Below are 21,320 nucleotides of genomic sequence, written 5' to 3'. Positions count from 1 at the left end.
AGTTCAAGGCCAGCCTGAACTGCATAGTAAAACCCTGTTTTTTTAAAAAAAGTGGCTAATAAGTACCAAAAGATGCTCAATGTTATTACATATGAGGCAAATGCAAATTTGAACTCTAGTGAAATAGCTCTACGTAGACATCAGAATAGCTAAAATTTAAAAAGCTGACAATATTAGGTGTTGAAGAGGATGTGGAGCAACTGGAAATTTCATACACTGCTTTTGGGATGTAATTTCATACAAATACTTTGGAAAATGGTTAAATCTATTAATGCAAAATATATGACTATTTTATGATTTATTGACCAATAGCTAAGAGAAATAAATGCATATATCTAGCAAAAAACTTATACATGAATGTTCGTAGTAGCTTCATTAGTAATAGCTAAAAATCAGAAAAAAACCCAAAGTCAACTACCAGCAGAGTAGGTAAAACATAGTCTATTTATATAATTTATAGAATTACAGCAATAGACAAGAGTTCCCTAGTGCTAAATGCAGTGACCTGGTGAAATTTATAGACATGGTCATGAAGGAAAGAAACCAGAAACAAAAGTATATACTGTATGATTCTATTTGCATGAGATTTAAGAGGTGAAGTCAAAGTTTAAGGGGTGACAACAGGGATAACAGTTACAACTGGGGAGGGAGGGGTGGTTATTGGAAGGAGCACATTAGAGTCTTCTGGAATGTTCAGAAACTTCTAGATCTTGTTCTAGATGTTGGCTTCTTGTACGTTTATATGTGTAAAACCTCACTGAGCAATTTACTTCTGATTTGAGTGTTTTACTTGAGGGATATTATACCTGTTGAAATGAACAAAACCCAGAACTCTCAGAATATATAATGGCATTTCTGAGAGTGTGGTCTTAAGTTATCAGCAACACATGTACACAAATATAAGGACAGGCACTTCTCGCACTTGTTCACACAACTTTACATGTGCAGGGAGCACATACTCATACAAAGGCTCACATGTAAAGTACATGTCTCTTTTACTGCTGAACAAAGGTCAAAGAGTGACACCCAGATTCCTGGCAGCCGAACCCTTCCCTCTCTTTCTCCTGCCTCCTAGAAGCTTTCCTGTTCCTTCTTCCCTTTCCCAGTCTGGCTGAGGGTGTGGAATCCCTGGGCTGTGTTGAGGTCTAAGCGTCCACCTAGGGATTTACCTGACCCTTTGTGCAGAGGTCATGGTACCCCCCAGCGGTGGCCAGAGAGGAAGCAGGGCTCTGTACATTTCCATGTACGCTCTGTGCATGAGTCATGGCTGGCGGATGCAGTATCCAGCCAAGTGCTGCTGTCTGCAGAGGCTGCATTGGAATACAAGCTCTGCATACTATTAACTGTGTGCTTTGGGCAAGGGCCTCCTGCATTGGAATACAAGCTCTGCACACTATTAACTGTGTGCTTTGGGCAAGGTCTCAAACTCTCTGCTCCCCACGTTTAGCCTTGGTAAGGTGGGGAAAAGAATACTGCCTTTGAAGGGCTACTGTACCAGTGGGGAGTGCCAGGCTCACACATGGGGCTTCCTTCCTGTGGCCTCCACCTTCTCTGCTTCCATGGCACTCAGGACATCTTTATCACAGTCCTGCTTCTGTCAGGGAGTCATTGTTTCTTCTTTCTCTCTCTCTGGTTGGTGTCATGTTTTTAAATTAAACATTTAAATTGACAATAATTGTATCGGTTACTCTTTCTTATTGCCATTGTATCCTTCGTGTTCAGCATCAGGCTTTTTCCTAGTAAAGGCTCAGTTAATGACTTGAGTGGAATTGCTCACTGGGCTCTACACTGTGGCTCTCCTCTCCTCTGTCCTCCTCTCTTCTGGCTGGCTGGAGGAGACAGTTTCCAGGATAAAGATGAGAACAGATTGGGTAAGCCTGCCTTGTTGTAGCTAGAGAGTCAGGAAATAATAATACCAACAACAATTCGCATACAATTGGCATGTAATAGTTGACAAAATCCTTTCATCTAACTCAGGGTAAAAAGGATTGATATGAAGTGTCTGATAACCAGGATGAGTAGCATTAAATCATCACCAGACTAGATAGAGGTTTGTGGAGGGTCCGTATTGTACCAGGTGTTGCTCCAGGAGCTATGGAATCAACAACAAATAAACAGTCCTTCCTCAGGACAGGAGAGGATCCCAAAAGAGACAGGAAGGGCTGCATCTCTGGGAAGAAGGATGAGCCTGGGGAGGACAGGGTATAAACAGGTAGCCAGAAACAACCAGAGCCTAGTGGGAGCTATCAGAGAGCAAAGTGGGGTGAGAGAGACAGTGCCTGGACGGAGATTCTGAATGGAAGGTCTGGGGACTTGTGCATAGGGAGTGTCTTCTGGGGAGGTGATCTCTGAGCTGGAACTTTAACAGCATGAAGAACCAACCAGGCAGGAACAAGCTCGGGGCACTGGAGAAACTGCATAGAGACTGGTATGGCTAGAGTGAGGTGAGGACAGGAGAGGGAAAGAGGATGGCGGCAGAGACACTCAAGTGTCTGGAAATAAAGGCAATGGGCCTTGCCAGTGGAGGGAATGCCCTGGGGTCTTGGTTAAGCAGGTAAGAATGTGTGCTGAGCTGTGGGAGGCCAGCAGAAGGACTGGCAGGATACTAAGAGTATCCATTTAGTGCCCGTCCCCATCAATTCATCCTTTTCATTGGGTCTGCTCGTGCACGCATGCCTGCGTTGGTTGAGGAATATAGGGCAGATCACTTTTGTTTAGTATTCATTCAATAAACTGACTATACCCTTTGATGGGTGAGGATTTGTGGTAGAAGCTGAGAACAGAGAGAAAGGCTTACAGTCTGCACCTTGCCTGCCCTTGGCTCATCATCTTGAACTGAACTGAAGCAACCCAGTGCTCACCAGAGCTAATGCTTCCAGCTGCTACCCCTGAGTGGCGGCTATAGAAAATGATTCATCCCCATTTGCAAGCAAAAGTGAGAAAGAAATAGCATGAACCAAATGGACACTATAAGCCAAATCTTCAGTTAATCGGTGCATCTCTGATATCCCTTACAATGTCCCACATATAGTAAGTATGAATAAATATTTATTGAACAAAAAAATTAATGAGCTAGGTGCCACGTTGTGTACCTGTAGTCCCAGCTATTAGAAGCTGAGGTAGGAAGGTTGCAAGTTGAGGCCAGCACTGACAACACAGCAAACAAAACCTTGTCCCCCAAAATATAGACAGAAAGAAAAAGAAAGATAGAAAGGCAGAAAGAAATAAAGAAAGTGAAAAAGACAAATGGGTGAGTCTCAGTTTTAGGACTGAGTCTCAGGCCAGTCTTTCAGAAGCTGACTGTGGCATACAGTATTCACAAAGAAATGTTAGGCCGCAGTCAAAAGAAATGAACTACAGTGACATAAAATAAGATGGGTGGCATTTGCAATTTAACATCAACAATAAAGGAAGTCCCAGCAAATTACACACAGTCCTGAAGCATTTTCAAAAGAGCAAGGGAGTGATGAGCGATGCCAACTTTGGCAGAGTGCAGCTGGCACAGTTGTTGCCCTGTGAGAGATGTGCGGTCACTAGTAGCTGAATTAAAAAGCAAAAGATACCTTCCCACCTGCCTCACTGGGGGATGGATGTGCATGTGAGAGAGGAAGAAGGATTTTGTGATTACGTCAAGGTCATTATTTAAGTCCTAGGCTTTGTTGGAGTTTAGCAAGGCTAACCACATTGCTAAGTCCACTAACTAGCTAGTGAGTTACAAACGGGCTCTGCTCGGACCAAGAGTGAAAAACACCCTGAATTAAAGGTCCTGCTTTATCCAATGCTGTACACCCAGTGTTCAGACAGAACATAAGAAGCCAAAGGCTGGCTGTGCTGAGTGGTCAGAGAAGGTCGAACACTTGTCCTCATACCGCTTCACTCTGACTGTCACAAAGCCAGAGTTCTTCCATTTAGTGGATCATTCTTTGGCTTTTCTTGGAGCTCATGGACAAACATCACTGACAAAGAGAGCTCATAGGGGATCCCTGGGAAAAGGAGCTGCTGCAAGTCATGGGTATCAGGGCTAACGGCGAGGGAGGTAGGTGCATTGTAAGCCTGTGAGTGGTGTTTGGGGACCATCAGTGTTAGTGACCTTCCTGACCAGTACAGAAACAGGAAGTTGTAGCCATCTCCATCCCCTCTCTGCCAAGGATAAACTCTGAGCTGAGGAAAAGCAGAGAATGGGGCTGAGACGGGTGGGTACCAGATGAGAATCAAAGACCCAGGAACCAGATGACTCCAACTGAGGCCAGACACAAGTGTCTTGTGCTGGCACTGATGGAAGGAAGACGGAAGTCTGCAAAAACCAACTATGCTTCCTTTTGCTTTGCTAGAAACATCTTATTATATACCCAACCTGAACCTGGGCTCTGGCCATAACTGCTGCAGCCCAGGCCAGTGCCAGTGAGGGCACCGGCATTTTCCTTCCTATCTGGGCTGCTGCTAGGCTGGGCCTGTCTGCTCTGCTGATTCAGTCTGCTGCAGAGCCCTGACTCACGGGTCTAGTCTAGTCAGTGTCCTCCTGCTATGTGGAGGACAGTGGAAGAGCAGGAATGCCCAGGCCCCGGGGCACCTGAGGGCCCAAGCTGGAGAAGGTGGGTAGTGAGGTGGAGGTGGGACTGGGTGGGGAGCTGATGGCTGGAAAACACCTGCCTTTGTCTGATTAGCTCAGAGACCCCTCCTCCCTCCCTCCCTCTCTCTCTGCCTCTCTCCCTTCCTTTTTTTCCTTCCTTCCTTCTTTCTTTTCTTCCTTCCTTCCCAGTTGGTCATTGGCAGCAGAACGATATTACCCCAGGACCCAGATGTGGAGGTAGAACAATTAACTACTGCAGTTGGCTACTGCCATATAACTTACAATATCCTTCTTTCATAAATGATATCCTTGGAATGACCTTGAGAAATTATTCTCATTTACAGAAGAAGCAGCCAAGGCTCATATACATTTAGTAGCTGCTGCTATGGCTACAGAGCAAGTCACAGATCCAGCCCTTGGGGCCAGGCTTCTGGGCTTGAGGGACTGTTGCTTTCATTTCCTTGGAGTTTCAGAAACGCACTGGGTGAATGTCAGTAGCTGGTGTTGGGTCCTTTTGAGTCTGTACTTCCCCGCAGCAGAGTCTGACTGCAGGGCTGGGCGGCTTTATTGGCGTTAGCATCCCTTCGTTCTTCTGTTAGGTTGGTTCCTTTCTTATCTACTTGTCCCCCTCTCCCTTATGTGTTCAGATCTTGGAGTTCAGTGGCTCCGCTAAGTTGTCCCACACACTCTGACCTGCATCCCACCCCAACCCTGCTGCCCCTAGTGGTGCCCTCTCTGCTAGCTTGGGCGAGAGGTACTCTGATGCCTTTGCCAGGCTAAAAATGGCAAATGGACCTCTCAGAGTCCTGTTTCCTTTTCAGCTCAGAGATGATGAACCCAGACACCAGGAAGTACCTGTTTCTGAGGGGATACGGGGTTTTGTGTGCTACAGAGGAGCCACAAAGAATCAGCCTGGGGAGTATGGGTTCTTGTCCCATCTTCCACCTTGCTGTGTAGCCTTGCTTACATCTCTCAACCTCTCTGAACCTCAGGTCCCTGTCAAGCAATTGGGAACTGTCTTTCAGAGATGGTGGCGCAGATAAGAGTTAATAACCTCACAATGAAACAGGCTAGTGTTCTACCAGGCTAATAATGAGGTGAAGAGGTGACAGCTCAAGGAGGCCAAGGGAACAGAAAGCAAGGCCAGTTCATTTGTCTGCTGTCCTTGCCAAGCAGCCTGCCCCTGGGCCTTGTTCCTCTGTTCCTCTCTGCAGTGCTGACTCTGCATTGTCTTGCTCTGAGAAGAAGCCAGTGGGGGCAGAGCTGGAATAACTGGGGTGTGGACAAAGAGGGAAAAAACTAGGGGTGCAGAAAAGAGGGCTTTCTAGCCCTGCTCTGGTCTTGGCAGCTTCCAGCTCCTGTGGGGGACAAGCCCTGGCTTTCCATGATCTCAGAGGGAAAACCAAGAAACAGAGATGCTGCTGTTGCTAGGTGATGAGATGAACAGGTCCTTCGAGGCTCTGGCAGGTGGTAGCTAGGTTGCTGAGACCAGTGACAAAGCAGTGGGGGAAGCCCAAGGGAGGGGGTGGGGAACGTTCTCTGGTGAGCCAAGAGACCCAAAGGCTTCTCACAGTCAGCTCAGAGTGGGGTTGGGGCACAGCTGGCTTGGGTGCGCAGGGGCTTCTGTAGGTGGTCTCACGCTCTTTGAACCCCAACTTGCATCCCATCCAAACCCTATTGCCCACAGCTGTGTCCTCTCCACCAGCTTCAGTGGTAAGGAGTCTGATGCCTTCGCCAAGCTGCAAGCAGGATCCTATCTCTTGGATGCCTCAGCCATGACAGGTAAGGTGATGTGGAGGACATGGAATGCTGCATGATCATGGGGTGGGGAAGGGGGCTGCATTTCCCAGGCCTGGCCGTGAGGCAGCAGCGGAGAGTAGTGTGGAAGGTTCTCAGAGGTGACAACCATGCTGACTTCCAAGGAGCCTCTGACTAGAGACCCTGTCTGCAGGCAGGTCCCCAGCCCTGGCTCCACACAAGGAACTTCAAGAAGCATTCTTGCAAACTCTGTCTTGCCTTTAATGTCCTTACAGCCACACATTTTCCTTTAGGTCTAACCTTACCCTTGGCTGCTACATTAGAAAACATTTCACCCTGTTCTAAGCCACATAGGTGCTGACCTGTTGGCAATTTGAGCCAGACACCTCAGTCCCCGTTCCAGGGTATAATAGCTCCAGGGCAGGGCCTGAGGCAGGCGGGAGGTGTCAGGTGACCTACCATTATCCTGCTGCCAGTCGGCTGTTCAGCTTCGTCATTTAAGAATTAGCCTTTATGTTTGGGCATACTTCTTAACTCTATGCAGGGCCCTGCATAGAGATGGTAGAGAGGTAATTATTCTTGTTTCCCAAATAGAGAAGCTGAGGCTGTGGTGTTATGTTTTCTCCTCTCAAGCCAAATGGAAGGACAATGAGGAAGGCAGGAGTGAGGCATCAGTACAGGACCAGCGGGTGGAACTGAACTGCGGATAGCCCAGAGTCCCTGTCAGGCACCCTCCCTTGGTGGTGAGGGGCTGTGTGGCTCCTAAGAGCTTACGAGACTCTTCTCTTTGTCCCAGGGGAAGCGGTCCATTCTTCCCACCCTTCTGAGTTCTCTACTGTTCTACTTTGTTCAGTTTTTCTTCTGCCCTGGATGGTGGATCCATCTGAGCCCACTTTGCGTCCCATCAGGGTTTGATGAGAAGGAACACGACTCTCCCTCTGCATTCCTGAGGATTATGCCCAGCCAGTGGAAGAAAGGGCTGGAGAGAGCCGGCAGGGGTCAGATCCCGCTGTTTTGGGAAGTGCTGATGGAGCTTACAGCTTAGCAGAATTCTCCAAACACTGTAATTTACCTGCCATCTGAGATGCTGCCTGAGGTTTATAAAATAATTCCACACAGTTTACATATTATCCCTTAAGCTTTAAGATCGGGAGAGAGAAAGAGGGGAGAGAAGAGGGAGTTTGGTGGTAGAAGGTCTGGCTTCTATACTGCCCCACTGAGCAAGCTGGGGCAGAGTATTTATCTCTGAGACTCAGTTTCCCTCTCTGCAATGTGGGCGTGATAAATCTGACCCTGTGAGATGGCCCTAGTGAGCAGTGATTGTGTAAGACTCCACATCTTGGTACAAGTGTGCCTTTTCAAGCCTACCTGAACCCCCTCTGGTCCTCTCCTGGTCTCCCAGGCTTGTATGTGGTCCCCCTTGCTTAGTCTTTGTGCTTTGATGGGTCTCAGCACCCTTGGGTTTTGGGTGGAGCACTCCAACCCCCTCAGCACTGGGAGGTGGAGGCAGTGCTGGAGTGGGTGGGGTCACAGTCCTCTAATCCCTGTAGCTTCATTTGGGGGTCAGAAGGGGATCATCCTCTTTGCCTTCTCCTCTTGAGCAGACACACTGACCTGAATCCAGCTCTGCCTTTCTCAGTCATGTTATCAGTCTTTTGTAAGTTTGTAAATTTTTCTGAGTCTCAGTTATTCATCTGTAAAATGGGGAGAATACAATCTGCTTTAAAAAGTCAGTGGTGGAGATTAAATAAGAGTGTGCACCTGATATTCTTGGCTTGGTGCTTGAAACAGAGTTTAATAAGTGGATGGTGCCATCTGCTCCAATTACCCTGGAGGCTGGGAAGCAGAACTCCACTCAGTGTTCAGGAGGGTTAGCTCTGGGGTTGCATCTGAGGGCGGGAGTGGGCTAGATGCTTCAGTGATAACCACCTGGTTTGACTGCTGCAGCCAGTCTGCTAGCAGAGGTCTCGATTACTCTAGATTGCTCTCCTGGGAACTCTGAACTCATGAGCTATAAATAGTGCTTCTCTGATGTTCCCAGGACTTCTTTGCATTATTACTTTGAGATTGCATAACCTGAAGTTCCTTTCCCACTTTCCTGCCCACTCACGTAACTGCAAATGGTTCATGGGGTTTTTCCTCACTGGAACGCTGTTTGCTAGGATCTTTGGGGGTGTTTGACAGTGGAGAGAGAACAGGCCCCAGAATTCTGCCCCCTGGGTCTGAATCCTGCTGCTGTCGCTCACTGGCCTGAGGTTTTAGGTGAGTTGCTAACCACTGAGAATCTTCATTTCATGAGAGAGAGAGAGAGAGAGAGAGAGAGAGAGACTTTTACTGTCTTTCCCCCTAATGAGTACCAAATAGCACATTGCTTGACACAGAGTAGGAGTGCAGTAACTATTAGCTGCAACAATAACTGTGCTTTATTCATTGAGTGAGAGACTGTTGGGGTAGCCTGGAGACAAAGCAGTGGACAAGAGGCAGTGATCTTATCTCCATGGAGCAGATATTATATTATTTCTCTTAATAATTAATAACAATATTACAATAGAACCTGGTAAGTGCTTGACATAGTAGATACTCAAACATTCTTCATTATTAATGGGAAAGAGTTTCAGAGAGAGTCTGGCATGTATGTGACAGGGGCTAAATAGATAGTAGCTATTTTGGTGGTTTCATAGGCCAAGAGGCCTGACAGCAGGAGGGTAAGCTGTGGACTAAGTGCGTTTCAAGAGAGTGGCCAGGACATTTAGGGGACCCTGAAGTGATGTCATGCGACCTTTGTGAACACTCTCTGAAGAGAGGGCAAAGGATGCAGACCAGAAAAGCAAAGACCGACAGAAGGGCAAGGGCGAACCTGGTCCTTTAAACCATCTCAAGGAAGAGGCAGGAAAGGATTCTGAGGATGAATAGGGGAGTAACAGGAGGTCCTTTCTTCAGGTCGGGGGAAGATTGTTAAACTTAGACTTTCAAGAAAATTATAGCGAAGTTGTAGAGCTAGGGCTGCTCAGGGAAAACATCTAAATTGCCATGAGATCAGGATAGACCAGAGCTTCCTAGGAAGGCACATGTGTAGAAGCTTCACTGTGAAGGACATTTTGGCAGTAGGCAGAGCAGGCCTAGAACCAGCCTCTAGTACCCTTGGGCTTTGGGGAGTCCCCTCCAGGCCTGAGAGATGGGGACAATGAAGGAGTGGACAAAGGAAGGAGGACAAAGCTCTCAAAAGAGCTTACCATTAGCTTGGACCATCTGTCCTCTGCTAGATAAGGCTAGTCTTGATTCATTCAAGAATTTCTTTCTGCAAATCAGTTTCTATCTCATGGCAATTTAGATGTTTTCCCTGAGCAGCCCTAGGTCTAAAACTTTGCTATAATTTTCTTGAAAGCCTAAGTTTCACTATGCCCACAGTTTTCTTATTGTCTGTCTGTGTTTCCTTTAGTAGATCCTTGTAGAAAGCACCTTGTCTTCCCTCTGCCTTGGCAGGTGCACCAGCTTCACCCGAGCACAATTTGCTGGAAGATTTATCAACTTCGAGACAGGGAAATGGGACGCCCTGGCTCTGAGGTTGCTCAGGCAACTTCAGGTTCAGTCTTCTGGGTCTACATCTTGGACTGGAGGGAGGGAATCCCAGAGTTTGGAGTCCAGCTCTGACTCTTGTAGGCTGAGTGGACCATTTGGAGTCACTTAACGTCTTTGTGCCTCCGTTTCCTCATCTGTAGAATGAAGATGTCAGCATCTTAGGGAGTTGGTGTCTCTCTTACTCAAAGGGAGACTCTGGGGCTTCTTAAACCACAAAGTACTATTCTTGCTGCATTAGGCTGAAGGCGAGACTGGGCTGCTGTTGTGATTATTCTCTGTAAGACTACAAACAGCTGCTCCTCGGGAGAGGTCCTCCCAGCAGCCTCTCTGGGGATGGGAGATGTGATCGTGGTGTGGTCCCAGCTGTTGGGGCAGCAGTGGGATGAAGGCAAGATGGCTGATCTCAGCTAGAGTTGCACCCTGTTTTTAATATCCATTAATGAATGAGTGCTCTGCTCTGCCTGGGTTGCAGGAAGCTGTTTTACCTGCCCCTGCTCTGTCTCTGAAGATCAAAACTGAGGCTGCTTTTGCATCTTCATCTCTGAATCTTACAATGTTTTGCCAGTATCTACTCTATGGTGGCTGCTCAGGGCTCCATGATGAATGAATGAACAAGTGCTAGCCTACGATGAAAAAAAATTGAGATTGCAAAAGTGCCCAAAACACCCCTGGTGATCAGCTCATCCCTACCAGTGGGCAAAATCTGATGTGCTGGTTACCTTATGACAGAAGTGCTGCCACCCTGGTACAGGGGCCGTCAGTCCCTCTTCCCCTAGTGCTTCTTTCAACTGCTGTGTATGGGAGTCTCTGGTTGCATGAGGATTAGGGCAGGAAGCTGGGAGCAAGAGCTAGGGAAGCAGCTTTGAGCCTTGTTTAGCAACTTTCTTGCTGCGGTCGTGATGCTTAACCAGAGTGGCAGGCTCAGCGGTAGAGCTCGACCTGTCACAGGGGACTGGCCCAGTGGCTCTGCTCAACTCTCCTTCCTGTCTCTGGGCTTTCAAGGCAGGCTTAGTCCTGTCCTTCACTAACTCTCTGCCTCTGATTTCTGGTATGAAAACAGCTTGGTCACAGTTCTGATAGGGTTGGGCGTGCTTTCTGATTGGACTTGGTGCATCTTGCTTTCGGTGTCATGTAGATCAGAACCTAATTCAAGAGGATTCAGTTTTGAATCATTTGTCATTCATTCATTTATTCACTCATTCACACACAGTTACCAAATGCCTCATCCTTGCTAGGCCTGTGCTATATTTGGAGCTAAAAGACATAGACCTGTCCCCAAGAAGCTCAAAGTCTGGTGGCAAAAGATTTATAAGATGTGGCATTTTAGGTTTGAGGAACTCACGGCTTGGGGAATCACTCGGAACTTGAAGTGTTTGATTAGAGCAGATGTTTTCATCTGAGCAAGGCTGAAGGCTGCAAGTAGAAGCAATATCAGAGAAATCTGATTTTTCAGGCCTGGAAGCATTTGACTCCTGCTGTCCTAGGCTTGAGCTCTGTTTGTGCCGAGCTTTTCTCATTTCTCCCCTGTAAATCTCCACCTCCTCTCCCACATGCAGCACCCCCACCAGCTCACATCCAATTCAGCGCTCTCTGACTCCCGCAAGGCTAGTCCTGTGCTCCCTATCGTGTATCCTAGCACACACCTCAGTGGCTGGTTAAATCTGCACTGTGTGATAAGTGAGTGTCTACCTTTCCCTACCTGCCACCTCTCTAGCCCCTGGACCCCGGAGAGCCGTACCCAGGTGGGTTTTCTTTATCCATGTGTGTATCTTCAGTGCCTGGCACAGACAGGCATGATACACTTCTGTGTAGTGAGTGAACAGAACGGGGCTCCTGCTGTCCTCCCTGGTGGGGAGATGGCCTCAGTCACATTCTGGGGGTGATGCAGCATGGTAGCTGCTGAGGTCTTTCTCCAGCAGGGTGCTGCTGAGCTCCGGGGCACAGTGGGGGCCCTGAACTTGGGCTTGAGGAAGGGGCTTGTGTGATCACCACAAGGGGACCAGCCCTCAGCCTGTGGCCTCTCTGCTCTCTGGGTATTTTGTTCCATATAGCAGGCTGCCCCTTGTCCTCACACTGCCACTCTGTCCTGTGATCCTGTCTGGAACACCCTTCCTGCCTTCTCTGCTTGGAGAGAGCTGGCTCATCCTTCAAGGTCCAGTGTAGGGATTTTTCTCTTGTGGAACAACTTCTTAACCACCCTGGAGAGAATCTGCCTTTTCAGCACTGAAGGTCCCTGTGGTTGCTTCTGGATTCTGTCTGTCATACTCTGTTTTGAGCATATCCAGGGTAAAATCGAGACGAGTGATGGCGAATCTTTTAGCTGTTTCAGTGATAACACCCCACTGTGGCTCCTGTACTATAGGTTCGCCACCACTGACCTAGACCCTCCCTTCCCCTTCAAGAGCTTGCCAATGGCAGGTACTGATTAAATAAATGGGGACTTGGGGCTGGCGCTTTTTTTGGGTCATGATGATATCAGGTTCCTGAAGTCAGAGAGAGAGGGAGGAGGAGAGCAGGCAGGGCTTGGGCCTTTCCATTGCTCCACTCTCAACTTTCCCCTCAGAGCCCATGATGGTGCCAATAGGGCTGTGGGCTCCTGGGCTCTCTACCTTCATCTGAGGGGGACCCTCCCAGCCCGCCACTGCTGGCAGCCTGGCTCACTGACTTGCCGCATTCCTTAAACCCCAGCGAAGCCCAAGCAAATCCCCGGTCTACACCAGCAAGCAAGGAAAGGAAGAGGCAGTGGGGAAGGCTCCCTCCAGGGCAGCTAGAAGGGTGGGGATTGACCTCTGAGGTCAACACTCTTGTTTTACTGAGATGTTCACACTCTGCGGAGTCTCTGTCATGTTTGGGGCCTTCTGGGCAGACATGAGTTAAGGCCAGGATGGCAGTCATTGGTACCTGTTTTCTCTCCAGGCACCAGCTGCAGAGTAAATATGATAGACCACCTTCCCCTTAGGACTAGACGCTGGGCCCTGACTTCTGCTCAGGTCCCATTCACAGCTCCAGCCCTCCTTGGGCAGACCCAGTGGAATAGGTTCAAGAATGATTGTTAGGAGGCAGCTCCAGGCAGGGCTCGGACTCTCCCAGGGAGGGGCCCGCAGGTAGGGGAGGAGGCAGGGAGGGGAGGGGCAGGCAGACGGAGCTTGGCCCTGAGTTACCCCGTCCTTTCCCTAGGGCTGGGAGCCTTGGGTATCCTGGCCTTGTTAGCGGGATGCACAGGGCTATTAGACACAGGTGGATTAGTGGCTAGCTTGGGGCCAGAAGCTCCCTCAATCCTCTTCCCAAGATTGCCAGGCTGCTGCCTTGCTTTTGGGGCTCCATGCCTGACCCCTCCTCATGCTTTCTCTCTTATACTGCAACACCCAGCCCCTACACCGGGTGACAAAGGGTCAGGGTTAGATGTGACACGAGGCTGTTATTTCCTGGAGTGGATTCCTCTATAGTCACAAGGTCTTTCACTTGTACAGAGTTTCCTGGTTTACACAGACTTCACATATATTGCCCACTCAGCACCTCCGCTCACCCTGTGTGTGCCTGGGGATTGTCACGGATTCACGTTATGCCTTCGCTGTACACGAGGAGAAACTGAGTCTCAGAAAGATTAAAGTCTCAGGGTAGCACAGCTGGCCTTGTAGTGTTTGATTCTAGGGTTTTTGCTCCTGTAATCTGTCCCAAAAACTGTCCCTTTGTCGGCTGCTCCCTCAGAAAAGACCCAGTAACGGCTCTGGCTGGCACTTCTCTCCTCACCCCGTGCCCCAGAGCAGCTGGTGCTCTGGTCCAGGCTGTTCCAGAAGAAAGCAGAAAGCCCCTCCCTCGATCTGCCCTTGCCAGACCTTTTTTTATTACAGGGTCTGGGAAGTCATGGGCAGAGGGTCAGAAGAGGGTCACGTGAGGGCCAGCAGTTCACACCCTTTGCCCCCAGCCGCTCCTTCTTTCCCTTCCACCTCTACTCCTTGCTTCCCTTCCTTTCTGTTTTGTTTTGGGCAAGTGTTGAAACTCAGCCAAGGAGGGAGGATAAAGATTCCGGTCCCACCTCAGACCCAGCTATTCTTTCTTCCCCTCCCTGGACCTCACTTGTCCTGCTTGAAAGGTGGAGTTGATTCTCTGTGCCCTGAAAGAGCAAAGATGTTCTAGGTATTCAGAGGAGGAGAACGAGAGAGGAAAGAATAAAAAATGATCCAGTAGGAGATCTCCACAAACACCATAGGTCATTTTGGAGATCTCTGCAGTTTTCTTTAAAAAGAAGAGGAATCATTTTCCCTAGTGAGTAGCAAACATCCAAGCAGTCCCTGCCTTGAAACAATAATGCCAACCTCTAGCCAAGAGACCAGGAGACCTGTGCAAACAACAAACAGGCAGCATTTTGGAGGGAATCATCAGAAGGGACAGCCCTGGCTTCTGTGGCCGGATTCTTCGGTGGGCGATGAAGGGAGAGAGGAGGCCAGACATGACAGGGGCTGGGTGTTCGGGCAGTTAACTGAATTCTGAACAGACAGCCCCTCGGCTTACTTGAAGGGCCTCCTCCTTGAAGAGTACCCCCTCCCCTAGCCTTAGCAGCTGGGGTCTCCACACTCACCATGGTGGTTCTGTGGCAGTCCAGTTTTCCCATAGCCTGGAGCTGAGATCGGCAACCAAAGGCCAGAGGAGGGCCTCCAGGGACGGGCCGCCCTGGCTAGTAGGGCAGCACTGGCTGGATGCCTAAGTGCGGGGCCAGCCTCGGTCCCTCACAGCCAGCATCTTCTCTCCTCAGCAAGCTGGCCGCCCTGCCGCTGTATTCCAGGAGTGATGTGGGGACTGTGGGGCTGGTCATTAAAACAGTCCTACAAGTGAAGTTGTCAAACTGGAATGATTATGTATCTTGTAACCTGACACCTATCTTAGGGGCGGGAACAACACCTGGAGTCATTCATAAGCCCTTTGGCCTCCTCGGAACAGGTGACACGCCTAAATTGTTACAAACGTGTTCCTGAACAGCTCCCACCCAGCTGGGCGTTGACAGAGGACTCTCTCCTGGTTGCGTGACTTCTCATTGTGTGGGTGCTTTTGTTTGAGGATGCAGAAAATTGGAGGAGTCTGGGGTTGGGACGGCAGAATTTGCCACTTCACAGAATGGGACTGTTGCCATATGTGGAGTAACAGAATTAGAAAATTCATGGAGAAGGAGAGGATTTCTTCCCTTAAGGGCACTTTACCCGCCTCCCTGGACTCCAGAAGCCAAGCTGTCCAGGACAGGACTAATGCACAGTATACCAGCCAGCATCTCCTCCAAGGTCTCATTGCTTGTTACAGTTTTTGAAAATACTGTTGCTGTTGTGCTAGAGCCCAAGGCCTCTCCTCTATAAACTTACTTCTGATTCATGTCCCACTACCTCCTGATCGCTGGAGGTGCCCCAACCAAGAGATGTGCAAGATGAAACCTGGAAATCACAAGACCATAGCGTACTTGTCCACTGCCATTCCTCCATTCCCTGGGTGGTGAAACTGAACTTTAGAGAGGCAAAGCCCAAGGTCACATAGTACGCTAATGTCTGATTCTGAGCAAATCCAGATCTCTCATTTTTCACCCCTGCCTCTCCCAGGAGACCAGCCTAGGTTAGACATGTGTGTCAGCCCATCTGTTGGTAATGTGCTTCTGCATGTCAGCTCTTTAATTCTCACAATAACTCTGTGACGAATATTTGCTTCCACTTAGCTGAGGAAGCCATACCTCACGGAGATGAAGAGGTTGCTTGCAGAGTTGGGATTGAGGTCTTGGTTTCCTTTCACTGGCAGCCTGGGTGTCTAGTCCAGGATGGCATGGCCCGTAACAGACCCCAGCAGTGTCTGAGGAGGAAGAAGAATTCCTTGTGGATGTAATTGATGGCGGCCTGATCTCAGTGAACCAAGGCCAGGTGGCTTCAGGCTCGATCTGAGGTGGACTGGAAGCCTCATGATCATACGTGGCCCCAGCTCTTCCCCCAGGGCCGTGGGCATTATGGTTGCAAGTGTGGGGCAGTGCTGGGAGCCTGTGAGGTCAGAACAGATGACTTCAGAGCACAGGCTCCAAGAAGCCCCTCCCTTTAAAGGGTGACTTCACCAGTGGGGCGGGGAGAGGCCAGTGAGCCACTCTGGGTCAGGCTTTCCCTTACTTTAGTTCCTCTAGGTGCCAGAATAAACATCTGGCCTATAGATTTCCATTTCCTCACCTGGTGCTCAGGTGGATCAGGAAACAGGCAGCTGCCTGGGCAGGATGGCTGCTGGGTGGGGGTGATTGGAAGGATGATTCTCAGCTGTCCTCCCCCTCAGCTCTGGCCTCAGACCCCAGTTGAATGTGGGAACCTGTGGAGAGACCTGGGAAGCAAGCATGTGGGCAGGCTGGGCAGGCTGCTGGGAAACCCAGGGAAAGGGGCTGTAAGATGACAGGTAGAGGGGCTGTGAGGAAAGAGAGCAGAGGCCAGCTTCTCTCAGGTGCCAGGGGCGAGCAGCCTGACCAGAAGCCTCATTTGCCCCCAGGAAACTTCAGCTCCCTCATCCCTAACCTGCACTGCTTCTCTCTCTATTTTACTCACTCTACCCCGTTTTTTCTTCCTCTGTTGCGACCCGCGTAGCTAGTGGAGTCCTGAGAGGAGGTGACAGGAGATTAAGAAAAAACTAGACACATACTAAAAGGAAAGCTGAGACCGGGTGGGACCTGTCCACTATGATGGAGAGGCAATGACAACCCAGCGCAATCTGTATCATGATTTATGTACAGTAAAAAAAACGGGTGGAGGAGCGCACAATGGAGTCAAAAGTGCAAGGTCTCTGTTTTGCTGAGAATACGGAAAGTGAAAACATTTTTAGAGCTATCTGTGCTACAGTAAACAGGGAAGAACACCAAGGCCAGACACCTGCTGCACTGGCCTTGCTCTGGTCTTAGCTTGTTTACATGGCTCGCCTCTGGTGCTCCATGTTCTTGGGGCTGGCCTTGCTCTAGCTCCAAATGTGTGGTCCACCTCCAGCTCGTTGCTCGCCTCATTTCTTCTTCTTTCCTTTGACTCCTTTTTATCTCTTCATCTCTTTTTCCAGCAGCTTTTCCTTTTGCTTTCTTCTGCTGCCGGCAAATTGTCAAGGTCAGTGCAGAGTTATGAATCTCAACTTTCAGAGCCCCACATTTGCATGGCCTTAGGGAAGGTCCCAGAAGTATATCCTCACAGTTGTATGTTATTGTAACTTTTGCAGAAGTTTTTGGTATATTTTTTGTAGGAAGGCTCCTCAAAATATGTAAGCTTCAGGCCTCATTCACATAACCTGAATTGCCCTTGGTGAGAGTATGGGTTCTGGTAGCCTGAAGTCCTGTGTTCTAATCTCAACTACTAATTATTTATGTGACTGTGGACATTTTACTTCATCCTTCTGAGCTCCATATTTCTCATTTATAAAGTAAATAATAAAAGTAATGACCCGGTAAATTGTTATGAAAGTTAAAAGAGCTAATCTGTGTGACGGGTCTGGCACCTAAAAGAGATTTTGTGAGTGGAGCTGTTATTCCTAGTCATTTTTGAAAATGTGTGTTTACTGAGCTCATGATAGCACCCACTTTTGTGCTAAGTGCTGGGGGTTAGGCAAGAAAAGGCATGGACCCTGACTACACATACCTCATAGTCTACTGGAGGAGATGGGGTATAGAGAGCCCTTCCCAGTCCTCCTCAAGGCCCAGGAAGTTTGTATTTGTAATCCTATGAAAAGTTATTGGAATTCTAGTGTGTTAATTCCAATCTACCACTTCCAGTGCAATCCATGGTGAGAATAAAGACACTAAAGCATATTTGTATTATGGGGAGCCAAGGGGTCCTAAATCCGGCCATGATGATGGCTATCTGGAACAAAGGCCTCGACCCAAGGTCAAACCCAGGTTTTATTTATTCGTGAAGAAGGGAGTGGCTTGAGGATGAGTGACGGTGAGAGTGGTGGGAAATATGTGAATGCCATGAGCTGGGCTAGGTAGGAGGCCCGAAATCACCTCTGCCAAATGCAGAGAGAAGGATATGCAGAAAGAGTAATCCACATAACACAAGTAAGATAGTATCTAATGTTTTGGGGTCGGTGCTGCAGCTCTAATATGTAATCTTTGAAGCCCCAGGAAATCATAGCCTCTATTCCCAAGGCTCCATCCCAGCCAGCCGACAGCGTGGAGCACTGACTCACACATCCCGCCTCATCCTGGCTCACTGGAGCAAGCAACAGGGGGTCAGGGAAATACGCCTGCCATCTCCAAAGATTACCATCAGCACCTTGGCTAGACCAGTATGCATTGCTTAAAGCCAATTGACGGGATAAGGAAACGTCCTAGCCAGCTCAGTACATATCAATACGTGGAAATAGGGTCAGGCTCGGCCAAAATGGAGGCAATTGCTCCTCTTTCAAGGCAAGTCGCTTAGGTGGTCCTCTACAATGGGGAACACCCATAAATCATCCTAAGTTTTCATGTTTTCTGTGCTCCCCTTCCTTTCCTCCTTCTCTGCTTTCCTTGCTTCCCTTTGCCTTGATTTTTACCTTAGGATGTTTTTATTCAGACATGTGATTTACAGGACTGTATAATAACTGCCAGCTGTTTCAGATTATGCATTTGATGTTTGTTTTTGAGATAGAATCTTGTGATCCATAACAAGTTTGGCTGGTCTCTAACTTGCTAAGTAGCTCAGGCTGGCCTTGAATTCATGATTCTTCTGCCTCAGGTTCCCAGGAGGCTGGGATTACTGATGTGTACCCACCATGACCAGTTTAATCTTAATATTAGAAGCCATCCACCTTCCCATCCAGATGTGCCTGTCTATCCATCCATCTCTCCACCAGTCTACCCATCCGTCCATCCACTCAATAGGTATTTTCTATGATGCTATCAGACAATGTGGTTAGACACTTGCTGGAGAAAATGAAAAAGCTTCTGCCTTCAGTCTGTGCTTGTACTGCACTTCCCCTGCACCCCTTTTCTGGCCCAGCAAGCCTTGTAGGTCCTCCTGCTCAAGATTTGTCCAAGACCTGTCACCTGGGAGCTTGTTAGAAATGCAGAATCTAGGCTCCCCCACAATCCACAATTGGAATCTGCATGACAAGATCTCTAGGCAAGGAGGCACATGCCCCTTAAAGCTTGAGAACACTGCTCCAGATCTCTTCCCACGCTCAGGAGCAGGTACAGGCTGTCATTTTTGGAGCTGAATTCAGAGTGGAAGCTTAACATAGACGAACCCATAGGAATCCTTCCAGCCAACAGAGCCTGTGGTTCCCTTCTCTGATCCCAGGTACAGTAACTTGAGATCCAGTTCAGAGACAGGCACTTTGATTCAAAGGATTAGGTAGACAGAGGTGCAGCGGGGTGGGCAGGAGCTGACAGTGCCAGGATCTCCCATGCTGAGCAGCTACGGAGAGCAGTGTGCAGAATATAGTGCCTGTCCCATGGGGACAGCAAGCAGTGCTCCACTCCCTGTGAGGGAGTGCATGTGTAGCTGTCAGCTCCCCAGTTTCAGGAGAAGATTCTCACTGCCGAGAGGCTCTTCTCCCAAGACATAATTTAGGCCCAGAGGCTGTCAAACGGAATCTCAAGCCTGCACACCAAAGCAGAATGGAGGACACTGAGAGTGCCAAATCCTGGCTGATCCTCAGTCACTTTCGTGGCCAGGCACTGACCTTCTTCTCATAGCCCCTGCCAGGTAAGCAAAGTCCCCTCCACACATGCAAGACTTAAGGCTGAGGATGAAGATGGGGGAGATAGGCGTGAGCTTGATGGAATGATGGCACATTCCCTTCAAATACACTGCAAACAGTCAACAGCAGCTCACATGTTATGTGTTCCCATGGGGCAGGCTCTAAGGCTTGTGTAAAGATGTCGTATTGATTCATCTTGTCCTCCCAGCCACCTGGGATGTGGGTGCTGCGGTTACCTCTGTTTCTCAAAGGAGGAAATCAAGGCACAGACAGGGTCGAGATCTGGGTCTATGTACAGTTGGGTTCCCAGGCATTTTTCCACTGCATCAGGCACAGGTGGAGAGGGTCTCCAATGGCCTTGGCAACACTCCAGCAACCTCTGAGAGGCCACCCTGGAGTACTAGACCCTTGTGTGGGCCTGCCTGAGTCCCAGAGGATGGTTTCCACCTTGCTGTGTAACAGGCTAGCAGTCTTAGTGAAAGACTTCATTTCTTTCCCCAATTTATGTGATGAACAAATTTCAGATAATTTCTGAATGCAATCTCTGTCTCTCTTTCTCTCTTTCTTTCTGTCTCTGTCTGTCTCTGTCTCTCTCTCTCTCTGTCTCTCATGATGGTGGTAGGTATTGAACCTAGGGTCTCATGCATGCTAGGCAAGCATTCTACTGCACTGAGCTACAGCCCAACCCCAGCCTCTTTCTTTTCATTTGTCTCTCAAGAATACTCTTAATTTTACCCCTGGAAACTACATGCATAAAAGACATAGGAAGGGCAATGTCACTGGGAGATTCTACTTTAATCACAACTATGCTCCAGAGTTGAGATGATAAATGGTAGTTTGAGAATTTTTTTAAAAAGAATATGGCTAGAAATCAAAAAATATAAACTTACTATATTACATTTATTTTCTTATGATCCAATAATAAAAAACATATATGTGGAATGACCCTCATGCACACCTTAAATCTAAGGTATCACTGCTCTCTCACCTGTTAACTATCTCACTTTGGGCACATTATTCAATAGCTCTGTCTCATTTTCCTCATCTGTAAAATGGGGATGATAATAGGACTGCTGTGATAACTAAATTGCTTATAGTGGTACCTGGCACACACACACACACACACACACATACACACACACACACACACACACACACACACAGAATCTTAGTTATTTGTTTGTCATTGGGACAAATGCCTGACACCCACAACTCTAAAGAAAAAAATTGTGTTTTGGCTCACAGTTTGTAGAAGTTTCAGTCCATAGTAAGCTGGCTCCAAAGCAGGGAAGCATGACTGAGGCGCATGACAGAGGAGAAACAGCTTGTGGCAGGGCAGCAGGAGGCAGCGAGTGATCAAAAGATGGAGCGGGGAGACAGACCACCAGGCTACCTCTCCAGGGACCCTCTTCCTCCACAATTAGCTATAAACTGATGAGTGTCAAACCCTCATGAACCAATCACCTCCCCAAAACCCTACCTCTGAGTGCATGAGGCTTTGAGGGGACATCTAGATATAAACCATGACACACACATACACACACACAATTGATGAAGTAAAAATTATTATTATTTCAGTTAAAGTTTAAATGAATCATTCTTGTCAAGATGGACTTTTAAATTATTATGTGGTACTACCATATATTCTATATCCATCATTAATTCTCTGTTGTTTCATCAAAAGCTCATGCTTTTATTTAAGTTGTAAATCCCGCCAACTGTGTGAGCACGGGCAGGACCCTCTTTC

At 48.4% G+C, this 21,320-nt stretch overlaps 1 protein-coding gene across 1 annotated transcript in view; it reads right to left on the bottom strand.

Annotated features, from left to right (window-relative positions):
• Tmprss4 (transmembrane protease, serine 4) overlaps positions 1-14,736 on the bottom strand; it is a 33,812-nt gene extending 19,076 nt beyond the window's left edge. Inside the window, exon 1 of the mRNA XM_005378227.1 lies at positions 14,487-14,736. Within this exon, the coding sequence (XP_005378284.1) occupies positions 14,487-14,519 (33 nt within the window). The 5' untranslated portion in view covers positions 14,520-14,736. The remainder of the gene's footprint in view (positions 1-14,486) is intronic.
• Between the last annotated feature and the right edge of the window lie 6,584 nt (positions 14,737-21,320).

Source organism: Chinchilla lanigera, unplaced genomic scaffold (assembly GCF_000276665.1).
Source record: "Chinchilla lanigera isolate Chin_1 unplaced genomic scaffold, ChiLan1.0 scaffold00011, whole genome shotgun sequence".
Lineage (NCBI taxonomy): Eukaryota > Metazoa > Chordata > Mammalia > Rodentia > Chinchillidae > Chinchilla > Chinchilla lanigera.
This window is presented reverse-complemented; position numbering and strand designations above follow the sequence as displayed.